General features: G+C 41.5%; 1 protein-coding gene across 1 annotated transcript in view; it reads left to right on the plus strand.

Moving 5' to 3' along the window:
- Positions 1 to 5,860, plus strand: part of LOC100544241 (ubiquitin-conjugating enzyme E2 E2) — a 208,016-nt gene extending 202,156 nt beyond the window's left edge. The window contains exon 5 of the mRNA XM_010712860.3: positions 5,123 to 5,860. Coding sequence (XP_010711162.1) covers positions 5,123 to 5,220 — 98 coding nt within the window. The 3' untranslated portion in view covers positions 5,221 to 5,860. The remainder of the gene's footprint in view (positions 1 to 5,122) is intronic.
- The last annotated feature ends 13,946 nt before the right edge of the window (positions 5,861 to 19,806 follow it).

Below are 19,806 nucleotides of genomic sequence, written 5' to 3' on the forward strand. Positions count from 1 at the left end.
AAAAAAGGCAATCCGGGTTCCATAAGTAAAAAATTCTTCTAAATATGTAACAGAAGTCCAAAGTCCAAGTAGCTTAAACAAGACAAGCAATTTTGTTTTGTTTTCTTCTGCATTTCACACAGCTGGCTCAAAGAAAGGAAAGCAGATTTCATTTTTGGTGACTGATGTTTCAGTGCGAGTAGTTTCACAGAGTGTCTCATAGCTATGTTAAAGGGGTATTATATAGTCAGAATACAAAGACCTTTCAAGTTACACTTGACCTTTGGAAATTCCTCCAGATTAGTTCTGCTTCATCAGCTGGAGGCCAGTTCATCAAAATTCCCTGTGATACAGAGCTGAAACTGTACCTAGACCAAAATATATATATATATATACATGTTGTAAATATTTGGCTGAAGAAACTGAGATTTGGTTTTGTTTGTGGTTTTTAGTTTTTAAGGTGCCCCAGAAATCTTTGAGAAATCACTTATGATGGTGTGATAACTGGCTCCATCAGCTGTTGTCTATTAAAACTGTAAAATACTGCAATTGAAATATTATTCTATTTTATAAGTGCTCGTAAATATACATAATGCATACAAACACCCATAATGTACATTGTAAGTCTAAATGTGTGTCTCTTTAACCATGCTGGCACTAACGATTGGAATTTCTTTGCATATTGTGTGGCTGATGAAGAAGAAACATTGAAATCAAGCTGTTAAATACACTATCTCTTTTTTTTTTTTTTTTTTTCACTAGAGTATGTTCTCTGTATTTTAAAAAGAGCGTTGAAAAGCCCAGGAGATGAATTCTGCTCTGAAATTGCTATTTGCTGACATAGAAATAGCTGTAAAAATACAAGCAGGGAGAAGTACAGTATAGCAATATATTTTCATTTATTTTGGAGGAAAGTAGTTTTAAAGAAGAATTATAGTCTGTCTTCTGAATGATAAAGCAGTATAACTAGCATTAAACACAGCTGAAATTTTGTAATGACCAAACCTCAGCTCATCAAAATCCCCAATAGCATTAACTCCCCAGAATTGGGCTGTAAATTTGATTAGCTTTACAACAGATATGAGACACAAATGTTCTTCCTTATACAGTCATATTAAGTGGCTGCAAAAGAAGATCACAAGTCATTACAGAGCAGCATATCCAACATTTAAGTGAGGCAGGAACTCCAGCTCGCTACATTAAGTGCAGTGCACAGTCGTTCTTTGTTATTCCAGCTTCCCAAATCTCTGGCACCGTGAGGGCTGTTGTGTCTCTGCCTGGCCACAGGACTGGGTATCACACCAAGGACACAGCAGCTCTCAAGCCAGGCATGGTGCATCTGATGACCTGAGTGATCCCAGTGTATGAGCATCTTGCCATGCTAGCTGTTGCCCATAGTTTGATAGAGTTCATTTCTGTAAGGGCCCAGGTTTCTGTGAATGGCATTGCCAGAGATTGTGTTTGTTGGTATTCTCTGTAACAAAGTTTTGTCCCAGTTTTGTCTTAATTTCTGTATATTTGAAAGGTAGTTTGTGCTGTTACTGTTGCTAATCTATTGTGGCTTTATTCTCGTTAATTTCACTAGGTCATTCTGATAATGTATTTCTGGTGTAGCTTTATATTCTGAATCCTGTTTTTTCACTGATGTTTGGACAAAGCCCCATTTGGAGTGGATTTCTGAAATGGCCCCTGGTTCACTGATGAATCACACTACTTCCAAAAAAATAAAAATAAAAATGCTAGAGTGGTTTACTAATTATGGAAACAAATTCCTAACATTGAGAATAAAATAGATATATACAAATGGTAAACAAGAAACAGTTTTATAGTAATGAGAAACATGGGGAAAGCAGTTCTAAGAATCCTGAGGATTCCTTTTTCTCTTCCAATTGTTCATGCAGTGGTTGTTTTATAAATATGTATTTTGTTGTACTGATGGATATATATATATATATTTTTTTTTTTTACAATAGTCCTCATTCTTTGCAGCCCAGCTAAGAACTGGCCTGTACTCAATCATTTCCTACTCTGAGGGGACAGTTTTTGAGTTTCTCTTTTCAAGTATTTTTGAACATTATGGTCACAGCCCATGCACATTGAGGATGAAGTATTTGAAATTATTTTAAATCAGTTTGTCTGATAATCTCAATTTTATGGCCTGTCCTCATGAGCTCTGTAAAGATGCCAACTCATGACTCATTGAGCGTTACCAGAAGTGTCTGTCTCCTTGGGCCTGCCATACAGCTGCTGCCTCCAGCAGGACAATGTGGCTTGAGCCTGAAGGTGCACAGCTTCATGCAGGAGCAGGAAAGAACCATTTGCATGTCTGGAATTCATGTGCCATCTGTATGTCCATCATTGCATCCATCACAGCATGCTGCATCAATAAGGTCAGTGTGACACTAACAAGGTGACTGATCTAAAGTGTAAAGTTTCCTCCTCACTAGTTGTCCCAACTTCCCAAACAAAGCAGTTATGCCAGTTTTGTGGCTTTACAGGCGCTGCTAAAATAAACTAGCTCTTCTAACACCTGTTGGAGAGTTCTTATTGAAGTCCTTATAAATAACAACATGTAATAACAACATGACTCAGCACTCTCTGACAGAGATGTGACATAGGATCTTTTCTGGTGAGAGCTATCCTGATCTTTCAGCTTGGTATCTCAAACTAGCAATTACTAGGTTACTGTTCATCCACCTCAAAAGAAATTGGCCGCCCTTCTGGTGGCTGGGAGGAGCCCACCCAGCCTTCCCAACCCTTCCAGATATGTTATTGAAATATATCCTTATGTCCAAAAAGAAATATAGATAGAAACCCACATAAGTAATCTAAGGCTGGGGATGATTATGTAATACTCAGTACTCTTTCAGTTATCAGGGAAATTGATTTTCAGCTCTCATCTGAAAGGCACTTCCTTGTAAACATTCATCCTGCACGTAAAAACATTTTCAGATTTGAACTGAGTAAATCTGTATTACACTATGGTGCTTTTCAGTGCACCAATATTAAGTTTTGAGAAGACCTTAGCTGCAGCCATTTAAATATGCACTAAATGGAAGGAAGAAATTCTTTACTCAGAGAACTGTGAGGCACAAGCACAGGCTGTGCAGAGAAGCTGTGCATGCCTCATCTCTGGAGGCTTTAAAGGCCAGATTAGATGGAATTCTGAGATGGTGAGTGGCAATTCTGCCTGTGGCAGGGGACTGGAACTAGATGATCTTTGAAGTCTCTTCCAACCAAGCCATTCTATAATTCTAAACCTCACTAAGCGCTCACTAGATGCTTACCATGATCTAGATGAGAATATCACAATACTCTTCTAAGTAGTCACTACCAGCTGCCTCAGAGGTCAAAGCCCACCTTTCCTAACAGCATTAAAACCAACGCATTCATCCATTCATCAAATTTTGCTTAGTGATTCTCCACTCTTACTCTGTCTTTCTCCATAGTTGCATGGAAGTGTTTCTTGGACCAATGCTGTTAAATTCAGCCTTGAGCCACCATAACCAGTTCCCTCAGACTACTCCCTAAATTTTTGCCAAGAGACATTTGGTGCTTCCTCATTACCCAAGTTGCTCATTTACCCTACAGTTTGTCTCAAAACTCATTACAACCGTGAACAACTTTGCACTCTTTAAATACTAGGAGACTGTCAGAATCCTATTTGTTCTGAACAAAATCCTTCCAGTAATCCCGTGTGATTTTTCTCTGTGGCTGCGGAGCCAAAGGTGATATACTTTCTATTCTGAAAATTTTTAAATGGATCTTAGCTCAGCTGTACCTCTTTGACATTCATGCATGTAAAAATAGCAAAGTCTGGGCCTCGGTGACTTCCTCTGGATATATTAAGATATTGAAGTTAAACATATGCATTAAGTGCAGGATTGAGACTATGGGGTCTTAATATGCCACAGCTGCAGTGGTAACTTGCCTTACTGATTCAGAAGATGCAAACTTAGTATTCAAATCATGGGCTCTTCCTGAAAGTGCACATTCAAAGCAAAGTATTTTTTCATTAGGTATTATCTGCTAATATTCAGTTATGTTGGCAGCAAGTCATTCAATTGATTTGGCTAAAGCAATGTACTTATCCTATCATAAATGCTTATCATCAACAAACAAAAACCTGGGATTGACTTTGCCAACAGCTTGACATCTCTCCCTGGGAATCCTGGTGGTTAATAATGCTGTGCAAACACAGTACTCGGGTTATGACTGTACAGGGGGAAGCTGACGTTCATACTGTTCAATGGCACCATCTTCAGTCAACTGCAGAGCTGATTATTAACTGGCCCTAATAAGAAGTCATGTGTGTCTAGCCTAAGTCAGGAAAAAAATGTATGTAAGTGCCACAGAACTGACATGGTGTGGTGATACAGGAAATTTACTGTTTCAGGAGGACTACCAAGAGTTTGGGTCCTCCAAAGAGGAAAATCTCTGTACTGAAAGGAGAAAAACATTGATTACTCTGGGAGTCTTTTCTTGGTTTGTTTTTCTTAGAGGGCTAGCTGCTTTTATTTAATTAACTAGAAAGTAATTTGTAGATCCACATTAATGACAACAGATTTTTTCTGTTTTTTTGTTTTTTTGTTTTTTTTTTGAAATACAGAAGTATTTCCAAATACTATAGAAGACAGAATCATGAAGCATTCTGGACACATGAATGCTCAACAAAATCTCACAAATTGAATGCCAGTATTCAAATAGTACCTGTTGCCCTCATTTCTGACCTTTCTTTATTCTTTAAAATACAATTGGAAAAAAAAAAATGAAAACAAACCTGTTAATAGAATTGGAGCCCATCCTCCCTGTAGGTAGCAATATAGGTATTTGTGGAAGTTTAGTACCATAAATAAATAGCTTTTAGTGTTTTTATTCTTGTCATCTGAAATTCTTGTTATTTTTCACTCTTCGCTCAAACTAAAATGATTGGAACATTTGTTCATGAGGCATAATTTTAGAAAATGATTCAAGTCATATGTTTACCAGAAACTTGCAACTAATTGCCCTGCTAGCTCCTCCCCATTCTTTTGCTCTTTTCTTCCTGTATGCATGCATGCTTTCAAAATGAGAATAAAATATGTAGACATCTTGTTGTTACAGTTAAAGCTAAGAGGCTTCACGGTTTGTGTTTCCTTTTCAGCTGACCCCCTGGTTGGAAGCATTGCCACTCAGTATATGACTAACAGAGCAGAGCATGACAGAATGGCCAGACAGTGGACCAAGCGATACGCCACATAGGAACCTCCTCTAGGATTTGCTGGACCTGTGCAAGCACATTCACTAAGTGCTTCAATAGCCCTTCCCTTCATTCTTATTTTTTATTAAATTTTGAACCATTTCTTTTTTTGTTTTGTTTTTATTTTTATTTGTTTGGGGTTTTTTTTGTTCTGTTAACTTGAAAGCTGTTTCCCTCAAATGTAGACAGGGAATTTTGGTTATCAGTGCAAAGAATGTTGGATCTGTAATAGTATAGAGCTTTGTCACGAAGCTTTGTATTAATGTGTGTTTTTTTTCTTTCATGTGTTTTTTGGGAAAACAAACAAATTCAGAATTATATCTCGTTTCTACTTAAATGTAGTGTTTAGGGTTATTTTTTTGTACTGAAGTCTTTAATGGTGGGTGCATGCTACTGGGAACAAGTTTTGTATAAAAGCTTAAAATCAAGAATCACTGTGCATTACTAAGACTGTGTTTATCACTAGCCTTCTGTTTCCCACACAAAAGGCTATTGCATTGAACAAATTAATATGTATTTTGATTTACTTAAAAGAAAAGTGCTTGTAAATTTCTTAGGGACCTGCCACTTTTGACTGTGGATCAGTTGATGTACACTTGTATTATTAAAGCACTCAATAAAACACTGTGGCTGATAAATGCACTTTTTGCAAGACGGTGCTTTCGCGTTTGTGCACTGTAGACTGCACAGTCCTCACACAATATGACTGCAGGTTAAGCAATTATTTTTAGACCTAAACTATTCATTTGTTCTTAACAGTATCTTTCTTAACTTAGAATTCTTTGTTGCGCATATCTTTTATATACAAACATCTTCTAAATTTTAAGGCCATTCTTTCACATGCCGGCGCTCAGCTCAGCTATTCTGAAGCCTCTTGCTGTATCTTTTGTACTATAGCTTCACTGTACCCATCTTGTTACTTTTTAATGGTTGACTATAAAAATAGCCTTGCAATGAAAGCAGAATATTGATGATGATTTTATACAGCGGGCTTCGTTTTGCCTTTCTCCAAGCTCTTTAATTGTAAAAGCAACTGTTATTTGAAAAATAAATGAAGGTTTTCGATGGGAAAATTGAGCCCATTGCACCAATCATTCCCAGCACGTTCAAGGCAAGGGTATTTCTATTCAGATTTGACCTTCAGGCTAATTTTAGATATGCAGCCATAGAAGGAAAACTTCTCCTTGGCTAAGGAAATGCGTGGGTGTTGTGATTTAGAAAATATATACTGTGATGCTGGTATCTAAATGTTCTTTGTGTTGCAATGGCATCCTGGAAAATCCCTGTCTCATATAATTAAATGTTACAGATGCCATATACAATCCTTGGCTGCCCTCTCTTTCTCTCTTTTCCTCTTATGTTTAAAGAAGATTTTATCTTAAGGAAGATACATTATAATAGGAACAAAATAAAGATACAGGGAGACTCAATCCCATTACATGCTAACCCAAATCCAGCTTTCCTGGAAATGAAAGAAGTCAAGGTGACATGGTAGGTCCCCTGTGGCAACCACTCTGAGGCACAGCATGTCCAGGCTGTTCTGGTTTTCTCTCAGCCATTTGCTCATAGCTGAACAGTCGTACAGATTGAATCTACAGGTGAGTTGTCTTCCATATGAAGAGAAGCTGAACAGTGATTTTGACATAGGTAATGTATGATAACTACTGCCTCAAGAACCGTGAGGATCTTGACAAAATAATCAATCTGTTTTGGTCAAAACAGATGGGGAGTCTTCTGGTGTCTGCAAAGGCCAACTGCCTATAGACCCAGTCATGCAAGATTTTGAGGCCAAGAGATCCCAGATACAGATTTGAAAGAATAAAAGAAAAAAAAAAATAATCAGAAGACAGACTTCTCTGATCTAGAACACCTTATTGGAACAACTACTGTATGTGCTTCCCTTGGAAGATGCTTCCACCATCCAATTTACCACAAAGTACCTCCACATTCCTGCTGTAAAAATACAACAAAGGAGCAAAAGGATTAGGAGGACAGCTGCATCTTTCCCAGTAGAGTAACAGCATTACTTGTGCTGTTATCATATTTGCTAAAGAGATTCACGCCATGAAAAACCTTTATCCCCTGAGACAGCAACTAATGACCAATTTCAGATTTCTTATGAATTACTGTAAGCGTCTGCTGCTCTGCAGTCTGTATTTACACTCAGCTGAACAGAATGCAGTAATTTCCTAGGTACATTTGAAAAAGAAATGTTCCTACTAACATCTACTGTTTTGCCAAAATATAAAGAAGACATAAACAGAAGAGCCTATTCCACCTTTAATGATGCTGTAACTGAAGGATAGCAGAGGTACCTTGGTGGAGGAACCACTGAATGCTTCATAGAAGTCTGCTCAAGCTCACCTTCCTCGCTTATCAAAAGCTGTGTGGTTCAGGCTTTCAGGTAAGTTGCCCTTTGTGTGAAGCTGAATGCTGGCTTTGTCATAAATGATATAAAACTACTTCCTTAAGAACAGTGGGGATCTCAAAGAAATAATCAGAAGAGATCAACCCACGTTCATTAAAGCAGATGCAGAGTCTTCTGGCATCTTCAGGAGCCAAATGTTTGCAAGTCTGGTCATAAAACATTCTCCTCTATTTGCAAATCTACTCTGTTTGCCTCCCAAGTAGTTCTTTTTCTTCATCTGCTGAACCTGGGAAATGCAAAGCATTATTTGAATCTTGCTGTTGTTGCTGAGGAGAAATGAGCCATCCCCAGCAGATTTCAGCCTGCCACCAGAGCCTCACTGAAAAATAATATATTAGCATAGTCCCTTTTTCTTCTTTTTTCCTCTACAAAATGCTGCACATTATTCCATCCAGCTTTTGTTTTTCAGGTTCTCTACAAATTTACCTCATTCTTGCTTCACCTTTTATGCCATATCGTGTTCTTTCTAATTTTTTTAAGTGAAGTCCACACACTGCCCTCCTGCAGCTGGATATGAAGATGATTCAGGTGACACATAGTATAACACGTTCAACAGCATACAGTTGGCTGAAGCTGGCCTTTAAAGACATCTTACAGCTTTTGTAACTTCAGCTGCAATAACCAGTAAACACACATTGACTTTCCAGTTAGCACTGATAAATATCACTATAGCATATCCTTGATTTCAGCTCTGATGAAGCAGAATTCAGGGCCTCTCCAAACCGTATTCTCCCCTTCTCTATTCACTGAGGTGGTTTTCACATCCCTGGCCCAACTGACCAGTTGAGTTCCCTCTCCAGAACATAACACAACATAGCTTAGTACCCCACAGCATAACATAGTACCCCCAAAACATCCTGTATTTCCAGATACAGCATTTGCAGACTGCTCCAGGAGTGAATTTTAGCAGCTCATAACATTTTTAATTACATGCATTGTGGGTGATTGCAGCCAAATGGTTACAAGCCATTAAAAACAGCTGCTGTGCTATGCATAAAGCAGGAGTAATTCCTGCTCAAAAATCTTGCTGCAGGTTTCCAGCTGTGAGCTGCAGGTAGGCTCCTAGTGGTGCTCCTCTGAAAGCAGAGTACTGCTGGCCCAGCACACCCTGGGTGGGGTGTGGGCTCTCAGCTGTTATTTCAGCTCGCTGTTACAGCATGCACCAGGCTCATGGCCATTTTATCTCTGTCGTTAATCCCTCTGACTCGCTTCTCTTTCTCAAATGCCCTCTCCTCTCTGGCTGCTTTCTTCTGCTTGATCAATTCATTACTCTCAGCTGAAAAACACTGATCCTAGTTCAAACAGCTCTTCCTGAAGCTACCCAGGAATTCAGATTTCCTTCTTCCCTAATGACTATGCCCAGAAAGTGCCTTAGGCCCCTCTGCTTTCCTTTCCCTGAGGCAGTGCCTTCTGCAGCAGTAAAAGCAGACATAGTTCTCTCTGAGATGAGGATGCTGTGGGGGGCTCTGACCATGTAGCAGTTCCCAGCTACTCCAGCTTCAACATGTCCTGGGGCACTTTTTCTCCTTCTCAGTTCTCAGAAATATCTCTTCTCCTTTCCTTACAGCCAGACGCCTTGCCCCAAGCCCAGGGCATTTTCCAGTGTTTTGTGTTGGGCATGTTAAAACAAGGACTTGGAATAAAATTTCTGGCAACTCCCAAGTCCAACTGTCCAGCCTTGGCCACTGTGGTTCCCACAGAGCCACCTCTACCTGCTGGGTTTCTGTCCTCAGTTGCTCTCTGTCCTGGCATCCTCTTCTTTTCCTTGCCAGCACCATATCTTGAAGCACTCTTCTTTCCTCTAAGTGACAGCTCTGTTTGTGCTCCAGTGCTAACAAAACCGTGTCACATAATTCTGGGCCTCCCAGAGCTGCAGATTTTGGGGTGTTAGAAGCAAGATAAAGCTCTGCATGAACTAAGTGCTTCCTCATTGTGCCACGCCTGGCACTGGCTGTAAACTAAATCACTTCTCCCACATGTCATTAGCAGTAATGAAATCCGTGCTGCCTTGCTTCCTTAGCATGACATCCATATGCAAATACATTTCCTCAGCTCAAAAGCTCTGCAGTCCCAGTAGCCTCCAGAATCCTCTCCTGAGTCACAACCAGAATATATCTGGGGACTACCAGTTGCCAGGAAGTTTTATGACACCCTTAAATCCATTGTTCTGCACCACCATTCTGTCATGAACTTTAAGGGGGAGCTGCAGCACTCCAGGATATTGAAAAGGGCAAAGCAAAGCATCCTTTTCATTGGACTTTGAATGTGAAAGAAAGTGGTCATGGGCTAATGCAAGCCTGAGATAAAGACAAGGCTCCTAAGCCACCCTAATCCCTTGCTAGTCCTAAACTGAGAAAATTCCTCTTCACCTAAGAATTAAGTAAAAGGTGTACTTTTTTTCCTTAGGTTTTGCAGCGCCCAATCCAAAATCCCACTGTCTCAGTTGCCCCAGTAGTGAGCATGCTCAGTGGGTGCACCATTTCTGGAGAGGTTCTGTATGGACCTTCCAGTGGGCAGAGCTTACCCACAGCCCTATCCTCTCCCCCTCTGTCCCTTGGGAAACAAGGGCTGGAAGCATGCACCTCGAGTCACTCCTTGTTGTCACTGCTCAGCAAATACACTCACTCACAACAGGCATTTGTTGCTGCAGAATCAGTGCTAGGGTCTCCTTTTGTGTTGCTGGTGACCTTGCGGTCAGGAAAAACAAAGGGTCACACTTCAGCTTCTGTGAAATGCCTCTTTTCTTTGCATTTGACTCATGCCCTTTGTAAGCCCCTGAATGCAGTCTCTTAGCATGAAAGGAGCTCCTGCCACACAGATTTCAATACAGTCCCTCTCCTTTCTCCGCTTGGCATAAACGGGGCAAAGAAAGCACCTTGGGCTTACGCACTTTGGAAGCAGTCTGCCTGTAGGGAAGCGTCGATGCGTTCTTGCCCACCTTCACTGCTACATTTACATTTCTTGGTTGCAAGAGCCTTTCTCTTGTGATTAATGCTCAGCACCAAGAACCTACATAAACATCTCTTCATTCCTCCTTTGGACCACATGCTTGCCTTCTTCTTCACCCCTACTTCTTCTCTATTGTTCCCCATCTCCTAAATCTGCTCTTCCCTTGAGCTTCAGCAACAAATCTCTTGCTGAGCCCACCAAACGCCGACCACCAACACCACTCTGCCTCAGTTCCTCGCAGGCTCTCACCGTCCCACCTCAGTGTGCCAGCACCTCATGGAGAAGGGAGCTATTTCCAGTACATGAGATGGCTGCCAGCTGCACAAGGTGAAGAAGGAAGACTTATTTATGCTCAGTTGAGGAAAGGAGGAAAGGTGATGCTGTCAGTGCTCAGCACATGGCACAAATGCTGTCCGCAGATCTCCTGGCCACCCACTTCACAGCAGCACTGCCCGCTGGTCTTGTAGAAGGAGTAGAAGGAAAATGGTTTGTATTAAATGCCCTACATGTTGCTTATCTAATAAATACAATGAAACTCTTCAAAAAAAATCTGTGTTCAGTGAGAACTTCATCATCTTTTATACAGGAATGTAATTGTGTGAATTAAAAAGTCTCTACAGTTTCCTGTTCTACGTTATTATTTATTGTCTGTCTGCTACCCCTTGCTTCAGTGTTAGAAGAAAATCTTCCTGAAATCTACTTAGAATTTCAATCCTTATTGCAAAGCAGCAAAAATAATCAAAACCCACTCTGTCATATCAAAGTAATCTAATCAGAGTGGCTCCCAGAATTATTTATATACATACATTCTTACGATAATTTAATAATTGATATGCTTAAAGAAATAATCTCATTTTCTTCTATTTCATAATATACATCATGAAATGCTATATTTCATTACACTGTAAACTCTATCTATTTCAAATACAGATTTGAATAACTTCAATTGAAATTTTCTAGTGAAAGGACACACTGCTGCTTGCACAGTGTAGTACTGTCTGCACTTGTCTTCAAAAACATAATGTTATTTGCAACGTTTTTCTCTCAATTTGTACACAGTATTGAGAAAAGTCTGCAAATGAGAAATGACATCTGGCCCTTGAGCTGTGCTAATGCTGTGGCTATTGCTGCGAGGTGTAATAACTAAGTCTGATTTTTCACAGAGTGGCACTCTGCCTCTGGAGGCAGAGAACAAGGGATGCAGTCAAAGCCCGAGAGGAAATGAGAAGTAAAATAATTACAGAAATACACATTGCACTCATGCGCTGTACATTTCCTCCTGTCATCTATACATCCTGCAGCATCCCCCTCAGGTCAAGACAAACCCTTCTAGCTGCAGGCTACCAAACCCTTTTAGCAAAATATGGGATTTGCTTCCATCTGACAGCTTTGCTTGGCTCTTGCTGGGCACCAGGCCCACAGCTGTGAGGAACACATGACCCCAGTCCCACCAGCACCTGGCGTACCCCCAGCAGGGCAGCCCCATGCCCCTAGCTAAAACCTTTGGCTCCCTGCAGGGATCAACCCTACCTGCATCCTCCTCATGCCCAGTGCTGCAGTGGGGGTCTCTGGAGCCAAAAAGTGGAGTAACCAGTTACATGCTGATGGCAACTGAGGTTTTTTCTGCCATGGCTAAAGCAAAATGCCTGGCCAGGAATAAATAATCCCAGTCTTGAATTTTTTATATGCAGCCTCTTTGGCTGAGCCTCTGGAAAATTACTGATGTCTCTGGCATGCTCAAATTCAGTGTCACATAGAACCAAAAGGTTTTTTCCGTAATTTAGAGATGACGCGTATAGACAAAATTGCCAGTATATAATGCTCTCCCATAGCACATGTCTTCACATAAGAACAAGTCTGTCCCCACAGCATCACACAATGTTCACGCAGCAGCACTGGCAATCACCAGCCTGAAGAATAGATGTTAGGAAACTCTAGTTTGGGTGTTTTTTCTGTGTGTGTGTAAAGGGCTTTCTTGTCTTTTTCAAAAAAAATATGATGCATGCTACTCCTGTGCACGCATCCTTTCCCTTCCTCTTCCCAGCTGTTCCACATCACTTCAAGCACTGTGCGCAGTTTGGGGCACCACAGTACAAAAAGGTCATAAAACAATTAGAAGTGTCCAAAGGAAGTCTATATAGATGGGTCTGGAGGACAAGGTGTATGAGGATTGGCTGAGCTCCTTTGGTTTTTTCAACTCAGAACAGAGGAGGCTGAGGAGAGGCCTCATGATAACCTACAGCCCAAGGAAACAATGTGGAGCTGTGACAGGGAAGGGTCAGCTTGGGCATTAGGAAAAGGTTCTTCACCAGAGGGTGATTGGGAACTAGGAGAGGCTCCCCAGGGCAGTGGTCATAGCCCCAAGCTGTTGGAGTTCAAGAAGCATTTGAACAAGGCTCTCAGCCATATGATCTGATTTTTGGGTGTAGGGCCCTTCCAACTCAGGATATTCTGTGATATTCTATGATTTTTTGATAAAACTAGCAAAATAACAGGAACTGATGAGGATGTATTTGGTAATGAAATAAAAGGGGGAAATATCAGTGGAAAATTGCTGGAGATATAACATAAACAAACTTGTCCAGAGGGGTAAAATAAGGATAATTTTGTCACCTAACAGTTGTAAACGAATGTCCCAAAGTTACAGTTTAGCACTGCACAATACCTTGGCAAAACAGGAATGAGCCACTCTCACAAAACACGTAGTACATGGCCCTGAAATTTGTGGACTCACCTTGCTCCATGGAGAGAGATCCTATCAAACAGCCTAATTAGAATTATAAAAAATATTGCAAATAATAAAAACCTGCTGAAGTAAAAGAAAGTCCATGTACTGAACTGCTATTACTGCTATTACTGATCTTTTACAGGTCTATTCCTTCCAATGAATATTCCTGCTCACAGAAAGCAGCAAGGCCCGCACTGTGGCTATTGGCCAAAGCAGAACTGTGCTCAGAGAATTGTTCTCCTTCTCTTGGCTCGTGTTACTTTTGTAATAATTTGATCATTGTGTTAGACTAGCATTGTCACCTGTGTAATGAGAAGGGGAAAAAATAATCATCTTCAGGTTTTTGTTAAATACTTTGGAAAAAGTAAAAGATATTAAAGTTGGTGAGGTGGTAGCTCTGAATGGGACGTCTTCCCCATGCCCTGTGGAGGGACAGGCCAACAGATCCATGAGTCATGCACAGTTCCTAGATCAGTGCAACCACCGTGATCCACCAAGCAGAGCATATAGAATCGCAGTGACATTAAGTCATTAAGGTTCATCTACTCCAACCATCAACCCATCACCACCATGGTGAATAACTATGTCTCTTATGCCACATTTACAAGGTTCTTGAATGCCTCCAGGTACAGTGACTCTGCCACCTCCCTGAGCCTGTTCCAATGCATTACCATTCTTTCAGAGAATAAACTTTTCCTAATATCCAACCTGAACCTCCCCTGCTGCAGCTTAGGACCATTACCTGTCTTCTTATGCCTGGTTAATGGAGGCTTCTTTTCAGAATCTGCACCTTCTATATGGGAATTATTTTTGTCTGAGGGAAAGAAATAAGCAGTATTTTCTATCAAATGTAATGTGAAATTCAGCAGAAAAAAAAATGGTTAGATGGCTTCATATCTGTGTCACCAGTCCTTCAAAAATTTATGCATGGAAATGTGTTTATTTTGTGTATATCAGATCTCACTAATGTATGTGCTACAGTTGGCCAAATAACTTTCCTTTAGGATATTGTTTTTCCTTCATAGTTATTTGTTTTAAAATTATTTTACTTGTTAAAGTGCCTGCCCTCAGTAGGGGGTCTGCTTTAATTTCACAGAAGTACTTACAAATAGTCCTCCATGGATTTGCCACTCAAAGGCTGCAGCACTGAAAATATGAACATAAAACACAGTATAAACCTAAATGAGATTGCCTTACAGGAGCTGATGTTTATTGTCTCAGGTGAGAGAAAAAGAAAATATAAAAAGCATGCTGAAAATTAGATTCAATTATGCATTGATAAGCTGAGATGCCATTAGCAGCATTAGCAAAGCTGTGTGCAGCTGGGCCCAGCACTGGGCAGAGGGGACACATCCCCCAGGATGATAGGGAAGTCACAGTGGGGGCAGAGGGGACAGAGCAGGGGATGATGACCGCCTGTCCTTTTAGGCAGCCACCAATGGAGCCAGCTGTTAGTGCAGCAGGGTGAGCAGAGAACCTTGTGATGATGGAAGGCTGATTACTGCATGATTGTCTTTCTCTTTATTGGAATTTGGATGTAAACATCTCTTTTCTGTCTTTTTTTTTTTTTTAAAAAAAACCCTACTCTCTGAGCTTAAATGCATGTCTCTTCTTCCTGGTTGGGCTCCAATTAGAGCAGACTACTCTAAGCATGCATTTAGGTGATAGTGAGGCCATGTCAGAAAGCATAACGCAGAAAGAGGGGTGCTTCCGCCTGGCCAGAGCCCACCAGCCTCCACAGCTACGCATTCCCCTTGGCTTTGCTACTCCCCATCCAGCTCTGCCAGCAGCTTGGCCAAGCATGGCATTTGTCTGGGAATGCCTTACTGAGGGTACCGGCAGATGGTTGCGTGTGGAGGTAAAAAACGGTAAAAGAGAAAGGTTTATAAATATATTGGTGTATGAAACTTTTTGCAAAGTTAAAAGCTGTTAAGTTCCAGCCACAGAAGCCTTGGGAGGTGCCTCGGTGATGACAGTTGAAAAACCCGTGGGATGTATTTTCTGTTTCAGGTGAAAGCTGATGGGAAATGGGAGGGATTTACTAGCAGCTTAAAGGGCAGAAAGTGTGAGAGACCTCTGAAGCACCATAGCTCTTAAATGTGAATTAGGAGGGAGATTACCATCTTGAGATAATGATGGCCTTGAATCAACTTCTATTCTTGTGTAAATGGCCCTCTGTCTGGAGCTTCTCATTAAGTTAGGGTGACCACCTTAGCAGACCCACTGTATTTTTCTGCTCTCTTCCACATAGGTCATGCTCTCTTCTGGACTCTAAAAATAAAGCAAGTGGCTTAAACTGCCTTGGCTTCCATCCACCTGTGGAGAAAGAGACAATTTTGATATTTAATATATATATATTTTTTCCAGACAACAGTGAAAATAGTGAAACTGTTTGGATAAACCCAGAAGGCAGCATCTTCTCAGTGGATTTGTGGCATCCAGTGAAAGCTTTCAGGCGAGCAAGTAACAATGTAGTATTAAATTGAAATGTGTTACTCAGCTTGAATAAGTAATACTGCCTACCTGGCCTGTTTGCAATGCTGAAATGCCTCCATGTGGTATTTCTATCTTAAAGGAACTGATTCATTACTATTCTTTCTCTCTCCGTATGCTGTTTCCACAATGATTCAGTTATTGCTCAAAACTGTACTACTTTCAAAGCTGAAGCAAACTAGATGAAGTTGATTAAAATAGCAAGCCTGGAGAGCTTAACTTTGCTGCTGATAAAGTCTAAGTAAGATTTGTTATTTATTTGAGACGTAAGGAGGGGAGAGAGGGAACTTATCTTATAAATCTTGTGGTTTTCACACAACCCCAACTAGCTCAGATCTAGCTTAGCCTTTTCATGACTGGGAAAGTGGCGGGGAGAAACCAGAAGAGAGTCCTGATGCTAAGCAGTGAGCCTGAGCATCCTTTGGGCTGTGTACTGATAGGCTCTTAGTGAAAATCAGGATGAAGTTCCTGGGAGACTGAGACAATGAACTGTGCATGTCTTCCGAAAGGCAAGACAAAAGACACCCTTGGCCCAAAGCAACTGGCTCAGTGGGAGATCTGCTAGAGCCAAGAATGAAACCTCAGCTTCCAGTCTCTTACACATGACATTGATTTTCCTACCAACAGGCTTACTTCTGTTTATTTAGTATGGGCTTCTGGCTTACTTGATGATAACCAGAGTTTTTTTTCAGTTTAATTAAAACACTTTTGTCTGTTAGGATGCCACTGAACCTATTTTGTATTGCCAGTCATAGCTTATTAGCCCTTTAGGCATGGTGGTCAAGCTGAATTTCTAAACAAGAAAAAAAAATGTTAAGAACGAGTCTTAAAGATATTTCATCAGTTCATAAAATGTGTGAGAATGGAGAGAAAAAAATAATAGTGCAAAGGTGACTCATTCTGAAAGAGGAAAGAGATCAGCAGTTCTTGCCCCAGCCTATTGCAGAAGGGAGCTCGGCTCTGTCTTCGGATCAGCCTTGCAGGAGTCCTCTCTCTCTGCTTTTTCTCATCTTGCTGCAGAGCTGCCGAGCAGGCTCGCTCCAGCCTGTTCATTCTGGTTCTCCCTCCTTTTTCGTGACTTTATGCAGCACTCTAGTTTGGGGCATGCAAGGATTCTTTTTGGTCTTCTAGCTGTTCAGCAAGATTACTTGGTCTTTTGTTCTGCATCATGCAATAAACCCCTCGGTTTAGCATCTCCTCAATAAGCACTTTGCTTTTCCATACATTTCTGGAATATTTCACAGAACTTGTTTGCCCAGAGTTTACTTACCAGGGCCCTGCTAAGTTTGCTTGTTCTGGCAGAGCACACCACTTCCTTTGCTCATTTCCTCTCATTTACCACATTGTCACAGGTTGTTATATATGGGAATGCACACGAGGCATCATTGCTATTTATAGGCACAGACAGCTACATATGAGGTGTGGAAGAGACAGTGCTACATAACATATACAGGAAAATTCGTCACAGATGAACACATCCTCACGTTTACCGTACGTTGACCCTGAGTGAAGGGTATCCTATCAGAAACATCGGTTATCCACACCGTGTGGTTTTCTTTTCTCTTTTTTTTTTCCCCTTTATTTGTATTAGATTCTGGCTACTTTGAAATTCCTTTAAACAGACCTTGAAAGGTCTGACTTAATCGATGGCCTCCTTCTCCCATCTGAGAACCACACAGTCATGCACTGCTGTGTTGGTACGGGATCCTGCTGTGCTGCTTCAGCTTACTGACCTTGCAGGAGCCAAGCCTGTGTGTGTGTGTGTGGAGGGAGGAGAGTCAGGCTTCATATCATTCAGCAAGGGCTGGGATTAAGTGGTTTAGCTGGGATTGGAGAGAGCAGGAGCACAGCAGGCTCTCAGCTTTCTGAACTCAGCTCTGAAGTGCATGTCCTCACTGTCCCACCCAGTGACCGTGCTGTCCTACCCCTGCCTTCACACTGGCTCCAGCAAGCATCCAACCTCATGAAAAGTCACTTCAGCGCGCTAAATTGGTAGGGGATGGATGACTTGTTGGCTGTTTAGGGTGTGCATCTGGTTTGAGCAGGGTGTGAGGAGCACAAATAGGAGTCAGGGCTGCATCCAGGGCTGGGAAGGCGGGTGAGATTGCAGCAGACAGCAAATAAATTAGTTTAAGCTGTTGTTTTATGGTAGCCTGTGCCAATTTTAGGGGCTTTTTCAACGGCTGAAGGAGCAATGCCTATTTTCAATAGAGGTTTCTGCTAAAGACCTCCCTTTGCCTCTTCATTTGGAGCAGGATGATGCCAGAAAGAAGACTGTTGTCTTCTGGAGAGGGGAAGCAGAATTTTCTTTGGCAAACGTGTCAGCAATATGTTTTTGGCACTGGCCTTGCCCCGTTTGCTGGTTGTGTTTTGCCTTGCTGTAGGAGAGCTTGTTCCCTAATTGTACCAGAATGCTGGTGTACACCAGCCCTCTGCAGAGCCTGGAGCAGGTCACGTGTGATGGTGTTATAGGACAGCAGGCACTGAGTGAATCTTGAAATGCAGCACCCTCCTGCAGCTCTGCTCTGGCCCCCAGAGCCTGCATGGCTGTGGTAATCTCTGAAGCCCAGCATCATGGTCCCCTTATCTCCCACGCCAGCATGTTGATCTCTGGATGGATCTGCACATGAATGGCCGCAGATGGGAAAAAAGAACGGGGATAAGAGCTTCCTCTGTGCCTGTCACTTCCAGAAGTGCCATTAAGGAACATGCCAAGGCCTTAATGAAATAGTGCATTGTACTTTCTCCCTGTTGCTGGGGCAAGCCAAAGAGGATGGGAGCATGATGCCTCATGTTGTTTCAGCCAGGGTCTCCATCCAAATAACAGTCATTTTCTCCTTGCACAGTCCTTCAAATCCAGTGGAAATGGCTTGAGCAGTCATCCAGGTCATTTTGTCTAGGAATCTGCTGGCCCACAAAAGCTGTTAAACAAAATGACAGAGACCCTAAACAGAACATTAATAAAGGAAGCAGCAGTATCTGAGGCACTTCATTTGGGGGCTGATTGAAAAACTAAATCCAGAAATATCAGTGGGAATGCACTGCTGCTTTCAGCATGCTTTGCATCAGGCCATGGGCCCAGGTGTGTTGCCATGTGTCGTGCAAAGTCTGTGTATGAGTTCAGAGCTGCACGCCACAGCAACACACAGAGAAACCTGGGGTATTTGGGCCTCTTATTACAGCTGGAGGAAAGCAGTGTTGCAGGAATTAAAGCAATCATTTCCCTGACTACTATATGCTATACATGTCTCCTTTTAGTGTCCTAAAACTGATCTCATCAAACTGTAAAGAGGGGCTGCAAGGAAAAGCAAGTTACAGTGCTGTTGCATGGGATCTAACCATGCAGCTCATTATATCAAGGTTGTGCAGTTGATGTGGCACCACTGTGGGGATACTTGAGACTGGATTCACTCTTCACCCTATCTTTCCCATAGCAGCTACAGGTAGGCTGTTGATCTTTCTCCACATTAATCGAAATAATTTTGGAGAAAAAAATATGAGGCTCATTTCCTATCCATTCTTTCCCTTAGTTCTTTAATTTATAAACAGCTTTATTTTGATCTTTTACTGTTTTCCTGTCACAAATTGACTCAAGTTTTGCTTATAAAGATTTAAGATGGGAGTAAAAGGGGAAACAGGAGAGTCTTGCTTGGAATGGGACTTGCTGCACTGTATCTTGACTGAATTGCAGGTAAATGGATTCAGTTGCTTGGAGTGGGGAGGGAAACATGCAAAGTCATCTTTGGGGTTTCCATTTTTAGGTACAAATAAATGCAACTATCTAGGGAATATACAGAATCACAGAATTACAGAATCATAAGAGCTGGTTGGGACCTCTGGAGATCATCTAGTCTGAAAGGTGAGACGGGCCCCATAAGTGAAAGTAAAAAGGCAAAAAAGCTTCACAGTGACTGAGAATAAGGGGGGTGAAGGGGAATAGTCAGAGATAGTTTATAGAAGCAAGAATGTAGAGCTTGTTAGAAAATAAGG

Source organism: Meleagris gallopavo, chromosome 6 (assembly GCF_000146605.3).
Source record: "Meleagris gallopavo isolate NT-WF06-2002-E0010 breed Aviagen turkey brand Nicholas breeding stock chromosome 6, Turkey_5.1, whole genome shotgun sequence".
Taxonomy (NCBI): Eukaryota; Metazoa; Chordata; class Aves; order Galliformes; family Phasianidae; genus Meleagris; species Meleagris gallopavo.